Here is a 16,908-nt window from a genome sequence, read left to right as displayed (position 1 = left end):
GTAGACATACCTAACAGGGTATAATTTTCCTTTTGAGATTCCTAAGAGGTTGACCTTCCTTCTAGCTGTCTGGTTAAATCAAAACTATACTTCAGGAATCTTCGACCATTCACTCAAAGGGCAAGTAATTTGCTGTAATTGTGGTGTTAAGCTTATGTTTCAGTTGCTGTTTCATTAATAGTGTTTTATAGATTGCAATTGTTTTACTGATTATTTGTTCATCAATTGTAGGAATGACGTTGTGGGAGGATGTGGCAAGATTTTTGAGTGACGCCATGAAATTACGTCACCATAGGTCCTAAGAGCCACTTTCGTACCTTGTGATGTCTGGACAGTTTTATCCTAATGTATCTCCAACTATGTTTCGTTAACTGTGTTGTGTTCTAGTCCATGTATACAATGCACTTTTTCTATGCCAATAAAGGAGATTGGTTGATGATTATTTGTTAATTATTTTATATGATTTATGCTGCATTTGTGATGTTCTATTATAATTATTATGTTGTTGTCATTAGTTTGCAAGCAGCTTTGAGATTCATCTGAATGAACGGCATAGAAATTCAATCAATCAATGAATGAGCAGCAGTGAACTCATTTCCCTTCAGCCATAGAAATGTGCATTAGAATTAACTCTTCCCAACACCAGGATAAGATACTTCACACTTACATTTCTAAGGTGCTAAAAGTATTTCATTCCATGTATTTCTTAAAAACAAAATTTGCAAACTGCCTCTGAGCTGTTTACAAAAATATAAAAGAAAACATCAAAATTATCAATAAATGGTTTAAAACGTTTTAAAATATTAAGAAAATACTGGGTGGGGGTGTCACATAACAAGTTAGTTTTACTTGTACACGCTGAGAGGTGGTATTTGTTAAGAATGTTCTGTTATTGTATTTACACAATGTGCCATCAAATCTAATGTGCACCTGAATTTTCAAAACTTTGAAACCAAAAAAGTATTTGCTGGCGTCATAAAATCTAATGTGCACCCTAATTTTTTAGGTGTGCATTACATTCAAATAAATACGGTATATTAGGAGTGGCTGACCTGTGGCTGAGCTACATCTCCCATCCCCGGCCTGGCTGGCTGGGGCTTGTGGAATTGCAGTTAATCAGACCCAGTCAGCCATGAAACTTGCTGGGTTGCATTCAATTGCTCACCATTTGACAAGGGCTTCCTGCTGAGTAACGCATGGTTGTTGTGGTATGAATACACACTAGAAATGGTGAGAGCAGGGACCCCTTCTGAACCAACATAAGGCACTTTAAGTATTACCAAAACTGTGAGGTTTAAATGTCCAGTTTCTTTGCAGAGGAGGATACAGAAACAACCAGAACAGATGAAGGCCACACGTCTTTTCTCCTGGCAGAGACGCAGCTGTGACGACAGGGCCTCCTTCTGAACCAAAGTAAGACTTCTTCAGTTTAGTTACTTCCTAATAAAGTAGCAATGCTTATTTCTAAAGTATCATTCCAAGGAAGTAATGGGGACAAAACCAGAACAATTTGGCCAAATCCTGTGACCGATCATTGGTCAGCCTCTATGACCTCTTGTGGGCAGTGGCCGCTATGGATCACACCCCCACCATTAGGGTTAAGGGATACATAGGACAGGACCTTGCAGTTGTGATGTGCATACTCTGAAACTATAATTCTCATTTGGCCACTTTGCTACTGGTCACTAGGTCATTTGACAAAGGCTTTTGTTATTTGGCCAGTTCCTTTAGAGTTAGCCCTTTTGTTTCTCAAGGGTCATGGGGATCTTTCTTCCTGACCTGTTACCAGTGTAAGGGGAGGGGAGACAATAAGAGATCGGATCCTCCCTCTTCCCATGGCCCTTGCAGAGTAAGTGTTGTGTAAAGGAAATGGTGTCTAAGTGTTTAAGGGAGCTGGATGGGTAAAATGTGAATTCTTCTATGACTCTGTTTTTAATCCAAGCTGGATAATGCAGATGCCTGAAATGAGCATTACGAGTCCTTGAGTTTCTGTCTGGAGCCAAGGCTGTTGATCTGCGCCAGCATCTCTAGTTGCTGAAGTTATTGTCAGTTAAGACACTTTGGTTAAGACACCATCACCTGAACTACTAGAAAAATAAGTCAGGATGCGAAGTGTGTGTGGTGTGGGGGGGAGGGGGGCAATTTTCTTTGAATAGCAGTACTCATTCTGAAAACCCTGGACATAGCAAACTGCTGCTGATAGTCATAAAAAATAATAATTCAAACTATCATACTCCAGTCAAAATTTATAAGTAGGTCATAATCTAATATCCATGCTCTGCCGTTTGCCCCCATCAGCCAGAGAGCATACACTACCTCTAATCATAAAGTCTCCATTCGGCTTATATTAGAACATCACAACATGTTTTAATACTGAATTAGGAACATCAGATTAAAAATAGGTTTGCCATATGCCACCAAGGTCTAAAATAGACTTATTCCTTGGGTCACAGATTCATGGAGTTGGAAGATACCCTGAGGGTCATCTAGTCCAGCCCCCTGCAGTGCAGGAATCTCAGCTAAATGGGTCCTCATTCTTTTTTAAGGAAAAGGCCCCTTATATCACTATCTGCAATATGAGAGTGCTTTGTTAGAAAACTGTACTAACTAGAGACACAAAAACTAGTAAATAGTAGTATATTTTCTAGAAACAAATGCAATTATATTCATGCAGAAACAGAAGACTCAGAATTACAAATCCAAAATAGTGTTACAGGCATGCATTCATAAAAGAATGTAATGTGCATATGATTATTTTAATAAGGTCACAATAACATGTATGACTTAAATACACCATAAATCTAAGATATACAAGCAATACACTAATATCTGATTAATTCCAGAAGTTAAAGGAACTGCTTATTGCATGAAGCAATAAGACTTGAAGCACGTGTTTAATATATTGAACTTCAACCCAACAGAAGAAATCCACAATTAAAATGTGTTTAATCAATGTAATATGGCAAGCATCTTTAGCTATCCATGGCAAAGCCAAGTATGACATATACCCTGTAGATATTTTGCAGGAGTTGGCAGGATTAACTGTGCAGCAATGTCTTATCACTACTTACTCTCCTCATAAAGGGAGTTATTTATTATCATTTACAACAACAAATACTGTATATAATTTGATGTAAAAACAGAAAGGCCCGAACTGGCATGCAGTTGCTGTTTGCCAGCCACATTTTTCCTAATGAATTGCCCCTGTTGCTCTGCATCTCTCTGATTACAGTCAACAGCTTTCATTAGTCATTGCAAATAAGGCTTGGTGCCACCTTATTTACATTCCTATTGCAAATAATTAGAATTTCATGTTATAATCATGCAAGAAGCTTCTGAACTTGAAGAGGCCATTTGACATCATTCAGCACTTAATTTTGCCCAGAAGAAACTTGGAAAATATAGTTCTGCATTTGTTAGAAATGTGGTTTCAACACACACACACCCTGCCCCATTTCAGCTTCTAAGAAAAAGCTTCAATATATATATATATATTATTTTCTGAAGCAACTTTCTCAAAAATGATGTGTCACAATGGGAGTCAGGCAAGGTGAAGTGGGGCAGATAATGAATAATGATAATGACAACAATAATAAGTTACAATTGTGTAATTACTCCTTGAAAATTAATGCTGTATATCAAACAACTAACAATAAAAAGGGGTGCTCATGTTATAAATTTGTATAATATAGCTTTAAATATTATTTTTAAAAGTTTTATCCCACCCTTCATCCTAATGACAGGTTGTGTTACAAAAATAAATATAAAACAACCAACATTTAAAAATATAAAATATTAGCTATACAATAAAAAATAGAGACAGCCTGACAGCTTCCTGAAATTCTGTCAATTTTCTTCTGCATTAAAAAACCTGGTAGCAAAAACAAGACTTCAAGCTGGTTCCTAAAACTAAACAACTTAGATGCCAGCCAAACCTTAAAGGGGAATAAATTTGACAAATGAGCTGCCATTACTGGGAAGACCCTTTGGTGGGTCATGGGTCATATCCCATTAAGCTGGATCTATTAGCAGGGCCTCCTCATCAGATTTCAAGTTATGGCAGATTGGGGTAACTGTGCCCTTAAAGGACCAGGTGCACAGCCGGGGAGTCATTTTGGACTCACAGCTGTCCATGGAGGTGCAGGTTAATTCTGCGTCCAGGGCAGCTGTCTACCAGCTCCATCTGGTACACATCTACTGCAATGCGCTCTACGTGGGGCTACCTTTGAAGGTGACTCGGAAACTGCAATTAATCCAGAATGTGGCAGCTAGACCATATAACACCGGACCTGAGAGATCTGCATAGGCCCCCAGTATGTTTCCGAGCACAATTCAAAGTGTTGGTGCTGACCTTTAAAGCCCTAAACGGCCTTGGTCCTGTATACCTGAAAAAGCGTCTCCACCCCCATCATTCAGCCTCAACACTGAGGTCCAGCACCGAGGGCCTTCTGGCGGTTCCCTCATTGTGAGAACCAGGGAACCAGGCAGAGTGCCTTCTCGGTAGTGGCGCCTGCCCTGTGGAATGCCTCCCAGCAGATGTCAAGGCAATAAGCAACTATTTTACTTTTAAAAGACAACTGAAGGCGGCCCTGTTTTAATGTTTGATGCTGTATTGTGTTTTTGATATTTGGTTGGAGGCCGTGCAGAGTGGGTGGGGAGGCCTAGCCAGATGGGCGGGCTATAAATAATAAATTACTACTACTACTACTACTACAATTCATATCACACATATGGTTCTTTTGTATTGCTTCAATGTTGAACAATTATCATAGTTGAAGCTCATGAGCAGTTTTTGGAGCTGAAATCGTTTTTTAATTGCCATTAATGTAAACTATAAGAGCAATCCAGTATCAATATGAAATGATTCTTTGTCTTCTTCTTATGGGATATCTTGAAAAGGAGACTACTTCTATAATCCTTTAAAAAAACCACTTTCAGCTTTAAGAGGGGAAATGCCTATAGTGGTATCTCAGGTTAAGAACAGTTTCAGGTTAAGAATGGACCTCCAGAACGAATTAAGTTCTTAACCAGCGGTACCACTGTAATGCGCTTTGAAAATGATTTGGAAACTTCCAATTGCTGCAAAATGCAGGATGTTGGTGGGAATTAGGAAGCCACAACATGGAATCAATTGTACAGAAGTTCTTCTAACAAAGTGCTGACGTTAACCTTCAATTGGTTTGGAACCAGACAATCTAAACGGTCTCAATATGTACGATCTTGCTTGTACCTTATGAGCAGCTTCGGAGGTCTTGCTCATACATCCACTAGTAAGATCTGCTATGATGGTGAAAGGCCTTGAAGTTAGTGCTGGCTTGCAGGGTGGCAGAGGTGGGGCTATGTTGCTCTCCTGATTTCCAACACTGGATATCACAAGCATTTACAGTGGTGCCTCGCAAGACGAAATTAATTCGTTCTGCGATTTTTTTGTCTTGCAATTTTTTTCGCCTTGCGAAGCACGGTTTCGGAAAAGTTTTGGAAAAGCTTCAAAAATCACCAGTCTCCAAAAACCTCAAAAAAGGCTATCACACCGCGTGCTATGAGTTGCTCCTTGAAGTCAAGTCGCAACTGTATTAACGGTTTTAAGAAAAAGGAAACAAACTCGCAAGACGTTTCTGTCTTGCGAAGCAAGCCCATAGGGAAAATCGTCTTGCGAAGCAACTCAAAAAACCAAAAACCCTTTCGTCTTGCGAGTTTTCCGTCTTGCGAGGCATTCGTCTTGCGAGGTACTACTGTACTGAGAGGAGAGGGGAGAGGCAGTGAAGAGCTTGGAGCCTATCCTATTCTCTCCACATTATGACCACACTGCACCAAGCTCCCCACTAACTTACCAACTCCTGATAACCATTAGAAATCAAGGAGAGTCTCACTCATGCTCCCTTGCCAGCCACTACTACCTACAATTGATTTATTAAATGTTACCACCCTTCATCCAAAGATCACAGGGCAGTTCATGACAAGTACGGAGCAAAAGTACTGTCTCATAATAATGTATGCCGATTTTTTTTGTCCAATGTACCTATGTATCTTTTTCTATTATGCATGGCATTTGTGTGCCAAGACCCCATGATCCTGCAGTTCAAAACAACAGTATATGGCATTATGGGTTTGAATAGGCCACAACCTCTATTGGTTACAGATGTGGTTGGGCATAGGCATTGGGTGAAGCCAGATTATACAATTCTAGCCATTCTGCTGGGAGTGCATCTAAGGGTAAACCACCGCTGGGATGGGGCTATGACTGGTGAAGAGAGGCAGAAGGAGTGACCGCCAAGCCAGGCCACAATTTATCCTGCCCGGGAGCAGGCCCAGCCAGCAATGATTGGCCAGACGGGTCCGCCTTCAGGGGAGGCCTGCCCAAAGCCTGCTGGACTGGCCAATCACTGGCAGGTAGTCAGCCACATCCCGGCCCCTTGCCGCAAAACCACCCACTGATTAAGGTAAGCAGACTTTTTGAGGCCTTTACTCTGAAAGACTGCCTAAAACACTTTAAATAAATAAATGGGGAGATTTGATTCAATTGATCCTTCTGGAATCCTGTGTAACAGAAGAATTCAACACCAAACTCATTTCTTATCTCACTCCATTCTTCTTCTCCTCCTCCTCCTCCTCCTATCTCTCTCTCTCTCACACACCCACACCCTCATACACACCCACATCCACAACAGTAGCAGCAGTTCCAGTGGTGTAACCCACCTTATGTTGGGGTGTAACCTAATTGTGCATCATGAGCCATCATGAAGACAGGCATATTTAGGACAATTCAACAGAATCAAGGTTCCGTGGATGCTTATCCTATGTGGAAGACATCAGTCGTGTCAAGCAAGCTCCCCTGAATAGCTGCCTGGCCACAGTCTTTGGCTTTTCCTAAAATGGGCATCTGCAGGAAAGACTCAGAATCCCCTTCAGCGCACTGGGGATTTGTGACACACATAAAACAAACACAATGAAGAAACTGCATATTCACATTATAACAATATTGCTTCATGAAATTTATAAAAAACATTGAGGCAAGCAACTTGAAGGAAGTCTACATTTTTACATATTGTTCACAAAGGTATCACTATATAAAGAGCTTATGTTTTCTGCTATCTCCCTATGGAGAGTTTTCAGTCCCTCAAGAATAAGTCCTAGCAACAATTCTGCTTGCTCTTCCTAGGAGAACAGTCTTGTAATTCAAAGGAAATTCTTAACTAGCTCTGAAACCTCTATATTATTACTGTATCACCTGTTTTAACCTATATTTCTATTGTTTCTCAGAGATATTTTCTTTAAAAAATTTAAGTACAATATATACCAATTGAAAAGAAATACTATTCCTCCTTCATCAAATATATTTTTGCTATTACAGTATCAGTCCTGTGTGCACCAAACTATTTTTCAGCTGTTTGATATATAGAGCACCATAGAGCTATGTTAGGAAGGTGTGACAGGATTACCCTACTTTATATATTGTTTTAGTTTTAAAAATAAAGTCAAAATATAAACAAAATCAAACATACTGATACAAAAGCAAGGAAAGAATGGGAGGGGAGGGAAGATAATACCCTACATTAACACATGTGATGCATCTTTTATAATCACAATCCAAAGCATTTATCCTAATCTTATAAAATACATTCTCTCCACAAACTCAATTGAACCATTGGGGGTCTATGTTGCAGTGACGTGTATCAAAAATTTAGACCAAATAGCATCAAAATGATCTGATTTAGACTCTTCCCTGCTTACTTTTCTTTGATCCTCAGAGAGAGCTACATCCTATACTCTACCAAATCAATGATCAAGCAAGGGAGGTGAGCAAGTTTTCCATTGACTGACTATTGACATTCTTCCCACTGCTAGTAATAGAAAGACCAGTATCTTATGAGATACTCTGGGATTTGTACTGCTTTCTATTGGAAGCAAGTTCAATACTGGATCTGGTGTTAATGATTGATCTATGAGAGATAAGGGTAAAAACCTTGACCCAAAAATTATTTGAAATTTCACATTCCCAACACACATGTGTATAAGTTCCAATAGTATTACAACCTTGCCAACATAGTGAAGAGATATTTGTATTGATTTTGGAAAGGCGTGCCAGAGTACAATATCACCTAAGTACTGCTTTTAGAGTAGATTATTGAATCCTAAAAGATAACAGTTTTTAATGGAACATTTACCCAAATTTGACCTCATTTATGTTCACCAATCTGACATTTAAGGTCACCATCCCAGGATATCATAAGACCCTGGAAGGGGCCCATTGCCTGATTTGTAAATATTGTAATTTGTAAATATTGGATACCAAGCCTTTAGAATTCAGAGTAGTTAGAGAACGTAAACCAGTGGTTCCCAATTATGGTCTGTTTTAACGCTGTGCAATTTTTCAATATATTGGCCAAAATCAGTTTTAAAATGCGTAATAATGATTTTGACCCAGCAATGTGCAGCAATATATTGCTCCTCACTGCTGATCTGAGCCGCCTTCCCTTACACTGAGAGAAACCAAGGCAGCCGGAAATGCTGCAGCCTTCCCCTCATGCTGATGGAGAACAGTGCAGCTAATCACTGTGGTACTACCTTCCCATGACATTTAGGCGGAAGCAGCTTTTCTCAGTCAGCAGGAAACCAGCAGCAGCCATAGTGGACATGCACCTTTGCTGGCTGCCACTGCTAGTTGCTCCGCTGACAGTGGCTTGACGCCCCTCCCCTCCCACTCAAACTCCACTTCCTTTCCTCCCCCCACCCCCCAATCTCTGCAGCTGCTCTTTCCCTCATCTCCACGCCTGATCTGCATGCACCCACCTGCCTGATCTCTGTGACCCAAGATGACCCTTGTGTCCCTTGCAACGCTAAGATTCTATGATTTTACTCTGCTTACCGTATTTTTCGCCCCATAGGGCGCACCGGCCCATAGGGCACACCTAGTTTTTTGGGGGGAAATAAAGAAAAAAAATTATTTCTCCCCCAGGTGCGGGGCTGGGGCGGGGGAAGCCTGAGCTTCCCCCGACCCCGGAACAGGCTGCTATCCGCAAGCTCAGCACGCCCCAAGCTTCTGGGTGCAGGCAAGCTCTCTGCAAGCTGTGGGAGAGCTGTGCAACTAGCGGATAGCTTCCTGAAGCCGACCCCCTCGCTCTCCAGGCTTCAGCGAAAGCCTGCATTCGCCCCATAGGACGCACACACATTTCCCCTTCATTTTTGGAGGGGAAAAAGTGCGTCCTATAGGGCGAAAAATATGGTAAGTCTCTTGGAAGCATCATGGATTTCCTCCTCAGAGTCAGAACTGTTCAAAAAGCTCTTCAGTTGAAGAAATCAGTCCGTAGTATCAAGCAAACTTCCCTGAATGGCTGCCTGCCCATGACTATTGGCTTTTCCTGAAATGGGCATTTGCAGGAAAGGCTCAGAATCCACTTCAGAGCACTGGGAATTTGTGGTTGATATGTGAATAATTCAATATGGAATAGGTTTACTGAAGGTAGAAAAACAGAACAACTCTTAGGAACAGTTAACAGTTAACATGCAGGCATTATGGTTTGGCACTATGTCTGCACCTAATAAACCTCCCCAATCAAATATTCTGCCCACAAAAACGTGACTTCGGCAATTAGATTTGTCTTTAACATTCCCTCTCCAGAGAAAAGTTTCAATTGGTGAGTAGCCTTCAACAGTCATCCTCAAAGTAGCTAGGAAAAAGACATTCTGACCTGGTATTCAGAGTTTGATGGTCAACAGCATTTTCCAAAACATTCTTTCTTAAATTTTAGCCTTGTACACATTTTCTACACAAAACTCAGGCCCAGCTACATCTTAGCCTGAAATTTTTCGCATAGAGAAGCATTTTGATCAACATGTTTTCTAATCATCATATAACTTTGCCTTTGAGGAGTAATGCCATTTCCTTTCCATGTCAATTCTCTGCACCACTGCTCTGCCACAATCCATGGTGCCCACTAGAGCAAAACTCAGATGTAGCTATCAAATCAATTATAACAGCTTGCCGCTGTCTTATACCGACAAGAGATGATTGATAACAAAACCTGCCTACTTTCAGTTCTCAAGTGACAGCAGCAAAACAGCCCCTGACTGCTTTTACTGGTATTTGTCATAAATCAATAGCAATTTCATCACTCAAAAAGGTGCTGTCAACTCTGTTCAGTCCATCAGATTTCATTTTAGTCTCAATTTTAGCTAAAACTATTCAACAGCATTAATGCATAGACTTCAATTCTTAAGGTATGATAAAGAATGCAAGTACAACAATTCAGAATTAAGACACATTTTTTTCTACATTTATAGGAAAAATAATAATTAAAGCTCGATTTCTGTTGAAATTATGTGCTTAAAGCAAAACACATATATTATCTTAGTTTACAGCAGCTCAGTAACGTTTGGGCAGGGAGAGCTCATGGCTGATCTGAGATGCGTACTGTAGATTTTTTAAGAGTACCGTGTCTCCAAAATAACTACACTACATACCAGCATCTCCACTTTGCATGAGATTGTCTTATGGGTATGCAGACAGGATAATGAAAGTTTTCATCTATGAAATGCCCTTTTCATGTAAGTCCAACATAAAATGTTTAGATAAGACAAGTTGCATCTTCCATTCAAGAATGACCAATAGGCAGGAGTGTTATTACACCCCTATAAAAAGTTCAATGAACTAATTTGACTTCTACTGAAAAAAATAATTGCACATAATATTAAAATGAATAGCTTCGTTTTATGCAGTATTAACTGGCTAGTAGAAGATTTACTTCAAGCACACGCATTCCATCAATACCCATACAAGGGCTTTTCACAACATGGAACAAAACAGAAATGTTAAGCAACAGCTACAACAGACAAACTTGTAGCTTTTGCTACAAATCTGGAATAAGTGTATTTCAAAGGAAACCACATTACACCTGAAGTTGAGACACATACTTCCAAAGCAGAAATTATAATTATCCATTTAAAAAACCATTAACATTAATTGATAATTTGTTTAAAACCACCTTTGATGTGGTTTTACATGGGTGTAACCAGCTACTGCCCAACTTTGCTGCTTTAAAGGGAGCCGCGGAGGAGGGAAGGAAGCGGAGCCCTCATCCGTGGCTCGCTTTAAAGCAGCAAAGCAGGACAGGAGCCACTTACACCCGTGTAAAGCAAGCACAGCGGGAGCCGTGTAATCCCTCCACCTCCGCGCTCGGCCACCCCATTGGGAGCAAAAAATATGGTCCTTTCTTTAAATAATTGATACAATGCTTTCCCAAGCTAGGGCTCATCTGCACTTCCATTTGTCCTGCTGCTTTCCCCTGGGAAAACCCACAGCTTGGGACTGTGAACAGCAATCAGGTTTTCCAGGATTTGCTGTTTGTTCTGATTTTTCACTAATGAGTGAGTTTTCCTGGGTAAAGTGGCAGGGCAAACACAAAATTGCTTGGGCAAGTGGAAAATGACCCAGTTTCTAGACACAGGACAAGTGGAAGTGTGGACAAGCCCTTCATTACTCAAAGTATAGCAAACAAAAGGAATAAAGGCAAGAAATGAATAAAGTCCTACCAAATTCAATAGGTCTTAGGTATTGTTGTGAAACCAGAGTAAAAGTGAATTGTTCTTTCCTACATAAAATACATAATTACATAAAATAATATCAACTTATATTACACAGTTAAAATCAGCAAACATTTAAGAACAAGAATATATAACTAAATTAAATGTTTGGGTAGGCTTGCAGGAACAAAAACTTTTTAGGAAAAGTCTTAACATAGTTTGATGAGGGTGCCTACCTAACGTTAACAGACAGGGTGTTCCAAAACATAGGGGCTGCTTCCCTAAAAGACTGTCTCCTCACAGATGAGGAAGGAAAATTTATAGCACTTGTATAAGTTCCTCAGGCCAAGGAGACAAGTAGGCATGTATGTGGCAAGGTGAGCCTTCAAGTAAACTGGTAAATACACCCTGAAGCTAATATCTGAATATGAAAGACGATGAGAACTATTCTGTCATATCATTAACATGAGTCACGTTGACTTATATCAGAATTTTGCCATAAAAGATGATTAATTGGTTTCTCATATATCCATAAATCATAAATACCTTGCAAGTATCTAGTTGCTGCAATCTACCTATTTGTTTTTTAGATTGCCCATAAAAATACATTGTACACACAGTATTTCAAAAGAATGACAATGATTGCTGAGGCACTTCCTTCAGGTTGTTCATACTGTGTTTGAATGGAAAATGGAGATAAATAATCTACACCTCTTTATGAATGGAATGGCATAAGAGAACTGACATTTTCACACTGTGAACTTGGCATGCTCTCTAAATTAATAGTAGTATGTTACCAAGGAAATTTGTTTTGGATACTCTGCTTTTCCATTTTATTTCAGTAGATCTTAAAAAATAAAGTTGGTCATCTCTAGGTTGCCCAGTATGGAAGCATGCAGAGCCTAAGTAATTTATAAAGTTTGTGAATAACTGTGAAATGACCTATCAAGCTCATACATCTTTTTGTACTTTCTTCTCCTTTTAAATGCAAAGACTTGTCCATTTCTGTGACTGCATCATTCATACGCTCCAATGTACTGTAGAATCACACCAAGATAAAGCAGCTTTCATGCCACTGTGAGAACTCTTGAAGGGAGGTCTGTGTGAATTATTTCCAGACCAGACATTATCCATGTTACCATCAACCACACACAGAACCCCATAAAATCAGCAAAGGTTATTCAAGTGAATGTTACTAACATTATAAGGACTATCATATTAATACACTTTCCTCACAGTATTGTGCAGTGTTGCAACCTTAAAAGGCTGTGGCAGTGTATAGCTTCTCTCCCCTATCCCCATTCCTGACATCTATGTCATTTGTCACTAGTAAAAGCTTTAAGCATGCAAAGCACTTAAATTTATGACATTTTCATGTTTGCCTATATGATGAGAGAAGAATGCCACAGCAGTTTACATTTCCTACATAGCACCTTAGAAGATTTTGTTAAAAAGTTATCACCTGCACTTTAACATTTCTTATGAAAGAAAAGCAGTTAAGATGTTACAGATTTGTTAGGCATTCTCTTCTGTGTACTATTAAGAGCAACATTTCATTGATTTATCCAGTAGAAGCCTACATCATTGTACAGAGATGGAGAACCTTATCTCATTCTATTAAAACTGACTAATGTAACATGAACTTAGGATATATTTTTAAAATAATGTTAATTTGGATGTCATATTATTTTTCTCATACTGTATAGCTCATGCTTAAATAAACTTATTAATGATACTCTGTAAGGGCTGGATGGATGAAAATCAGAGATATGAAGGGAAACTCTGTTAATTTTGGAATTAGTGTAATATTATTGAAATATGAGGGATTATGCTGGAAAGGAACTAAATTGGCTTTAGTAGAAATGATTTTAAGGAGAAATGCATGAATGTGATGTGATTTTGAAATTTTAAGATTTTTAAGATAAGATAAGGTTAAAGAGAGTAAGGTAAATTGAATAACAGATGATAATAAAAGAGGGAAAGGTTATGTTGATTAATAAATAAGGTAGAGTGTGAAGATTAATTACTTAAACTAAAATTGAGAAATATGGGAAGAATTTGCTGAAATAACGAACTAAACTAGAATACAAAAAGGGAGGTGTGAGGAGGTTCAAGAATTAAGCAAATGAAAAACTGTAATTTGAGATTTGTATTTTTTCTTTTTTTCCCCTTTTCTATTTTTATTGTTTTTCTTTTTGGGTTAGGGTTGGGGTTTTATATATGTATTGATGAAACTTTGAATAAATATCATTTGGAAAAAAACAAACAGATTGGTGATTGGGAGTGGCCGCCAGGACCATATAACACCTGCATAACAATGCAGACCCTATAAGATCTACATTGGCTCCCAGTACATTTTTGAGCACAATTCAAACTGTTGGTGCTGACTTTTAAAGTTGTTCATTTGACTATTTGTATCTGCTGAGCTATCCAGTTTTTGAAAAAAGCAAACACAGCATCTAGATTTTTTAATTATTCTATACTGACTTTTTTTTACAGAAAAAAGCAAATAACTAGGGTTTTTAAAAATTCCTTTCTTTATAGACAACACATTGCTTTTATTCAAATTTGTTTGAAGGTAAATATATTTTGTATTAAACTTGTACACCTTTAAAGATACAAAATTCTGCATTACAATGTAGCAATGTGGAATAAAAAAATGAATAAATTTCAACTAAAGTGATCTTTTTTCTCTATTGTGATTTGCAGCATATTGATTAGAAGAGGCCAGCCGAAAAAGCAGCAGGAGTACAGGTGAATGTCCCTGTGCATGTAAAGTGTTCATCACTGAAAAGGCTCTCATAAATATTAGATAACTACAAGAATAAAACAGTTCTGAGAACTAGAAGCTAATGAAAGCCTCAGTCTGGATGAGACACGTTGTTCCTTTGGGGAATCTTGTGGTACCTGGGCCTGGTATTCAGCAACACGTCTCTGAATGGAAGTGTGTTCATATTCCCATGTGACCATTGTGGGTGTGGTGTGTCAACAGCAACAAGAGGACTGGGAAGAAGAAATTTTAATGCAACTGCTCTCCTAGCAACTCCCAGTCTCCCCCAACAGCCACTGGTGTAATCTTTCTAAGGCGGCTTAACAGACTCAAGCAACAACCTGTTCCAAAACTTTAAAATCCTCTTTTAAGGAAGTTATCAAACTATAATGAAAACTTTAGAATTAAGATGCTACTTTCCAGATGTTTATAGTGGTACCTTGGTTTACGAACTTAATCCGTTCCAGAAGTCTGTTCTTAAAGCAAAGCATTCTTAAACCAAGGCATGCTTTCCCATAGCAGCAGGGGACTCAATTTACAAATGAAACACACTCAACAGAAAGCAGAACACGTTCTGCTTTCAAGGCAAAGTTCACAAACCAAAGCACCTACTTCTGGGTTTGCAGCATTTTTAATCCAAGTTGTTCTTAAACCAAGGTACTACTGTACGTTGTTGCTCAATTTTACCACGTAAACTGCTTCGAAAACTTAGTTTTAAGGCATTATATAAATAATTGTAAAGTACTTTTTTAAAGTACATTTTGAGAAAAGGCATTTTCTCCATGCCGAAAATATGTGAAGATATATTTTGAGGCAAGGCTGGCACCAATCAGAGTTTGGGGGCTTAGGTAACGAGCTTCTAATGCTGCCCCCCCAACATAGACACAGACCCAATGTGGCTGTGTTCCCGCCCTGTGATTGGCGGCTGCTTCTACAACGACAACAGTAGCAGCACCATTTACAACCCTCCTCATCAGACCTCCAGGCAGTGTTTTAGTGTTGGGCGGTGGCAGTGCCATTTTTGAAAGGAAGCCAAGCTTAGCTCGCACTACTCATCCATGGTAGCCACTTTAATTTACCACAAAAGCAATGTCCTAGCCTGGATTTCATAGATTTATGGACTGCGGCATTATATTTTGGATAGAGTAAAAAGAGGGGCAGCCATTGCAGATGGGAACCAAGAGATAATGATAAAAGAGTCTCAAAACTTGCTATATGATGCCTTTCATAATGCAGCCTATGTAATCCATTGTGTTTTTCATTTATATTTTTAGTGGAAGAAATATAAAACCATGTAAAAGAACCTGAAGCATTTTGCCTATTTATGCAACCATACGCAGGTGTTCTTCCCATCTACTACAAATGCTGTATGAGGTTAAAGCAGCCAGAATAGCTGATGCTTTTTACAGTTATATCAGACTTGTTACTAAAATCCCCAAGGATCCTTGCAAAGGTATAGCAGCTGACATTCCCCATCAAACCTGCAGAAAAGCTGTGCTCTCATGGCTTGCCCTTGATAAGTCAAATTTACCATAGATGAGAAGAGGCCATGAACTCATAGAAATGTGTATTTCCTTACCTGTAAGATTTGCCAAATGTTACATAATGAATGCAGGTTTCACAGAAGGAAAAACTCTTAAATAAGCCAAGACTTGCCTTCAATAAGGGGGGGGGGGGGTTGGGGGGTTGGAATCACTCCAACCTTTACCTCCTAAGAAAGATCTATAATCTTCTGCCACAAGTCATTTAGATAGTAAATGCCAGAGGCAGGGACCTTGCTGAAATATCTGTGACATAACTTCAATGGGATAACTAGCTGCAGTTTATCTTGATAAATTCTCTTTACATTCCCACTTCATAATATGCTGATCATTTTATAATGAAGGAATCGTTTAGGACATAAATCAAGAAAAGGACAAATGTTATTCAAAAGCTATTCATGATGACTAAATTGTGACATACTCAAGTTGAGGACTGTCAGGTACAGTACAGACAAAAAGGAAATGAATAATACTATTTAAAGTAGCTAGAGTGTACTAGGGGCTGCACAGAACTCAGAAGCTACATGGTCTCGGTCTAGAGAGCTTTAAAATGCAAATGTATAAAGGGTAGGAGAAGTGAATGAAAAGTGCAAGATGGCAGTGGAAACTGAGTTCAAGGATGGGATACCTTAAGAAAGGCACTGTTAAAGCAGTGGCTTTTGAAGTGGGACGTGGAAGAGATGGAGGAAGGTGACAAAAATAGAGTGGGGGTTATTTCGGATACTGTGGGGATTGTAAAGGCCACCAATGACACCTGAAAGATTCAGATGTGCTTCCACGCCCCAGCTGTTCTTGAGTGTGGGGCCCTTTTGGAGTAGAACAGAATAAAGTGAGAAGAACGTTGCATAAAGAGAGAAAAATTAAGAGAACATCTGTTAACATATATAAGTGCTTTAGGTGCTTTTACAGGGCTCTTTGAATCCATAGGAAGCTTGACATGAAATGGAAGTGTAAGAAGATGATTTGGGAAGAGGAAGAGAACATTATGAAGACCTCATCAAAATGTCTTTTGGCTGAGATCATCTTTTGAAATAGTAATGCAATTTCATTTTAAGCAGCTGTGTACATAATAAATCC

General features: G+C 39.1%; 1 protein-coding gene across 3 annotated transcripts in view; it reads right to left on the bottom strand.

The window, feature by feature from the left end:
• Window positions 1-16,908, bottom strand: part of DIAPH3 (diaphanous related formin 3) — a 125,392-nt gene that overhangs the window by 27,326 nt on the left and 81,158 nt on the right. Inside the window, exon 28 of one of the 3 annotated variants that reach the window (XM_077927788.1) lies at window positions 11,530-11,588. The exons of the other annotated variants lie outside the window; for them this stretch is intronic. Within the exon in view, the coding sequence (XP_077783914.1) occupies window positions 11,545-11,588 (44 nt within the window). The 3' untranslated portion in view covers window positions 11,530-11,544. The remainder of the gene's footprint in view (window positions 1-11,529; window positions 11,589-16,908) is intronic. 3 annotated transcript variants of the gene reach the window in all.

This window comes from Podarcis muralis, chromosome 4 (assembly GCF_964188315.1).
Source record: "Podarcis muralis chromosome 4, rPodMur119.hap1.1, whole genome shotgun sequence".
Lineage (NCBI taxonomy): Eukaryota > Metazoa > Chordata > Lepidosauria > Squamata > Lacertidae > Podarcis > Podarcis muralis.
This window is presented reverse-complemented; position numbering and strand designations above follow the sequence as displayed.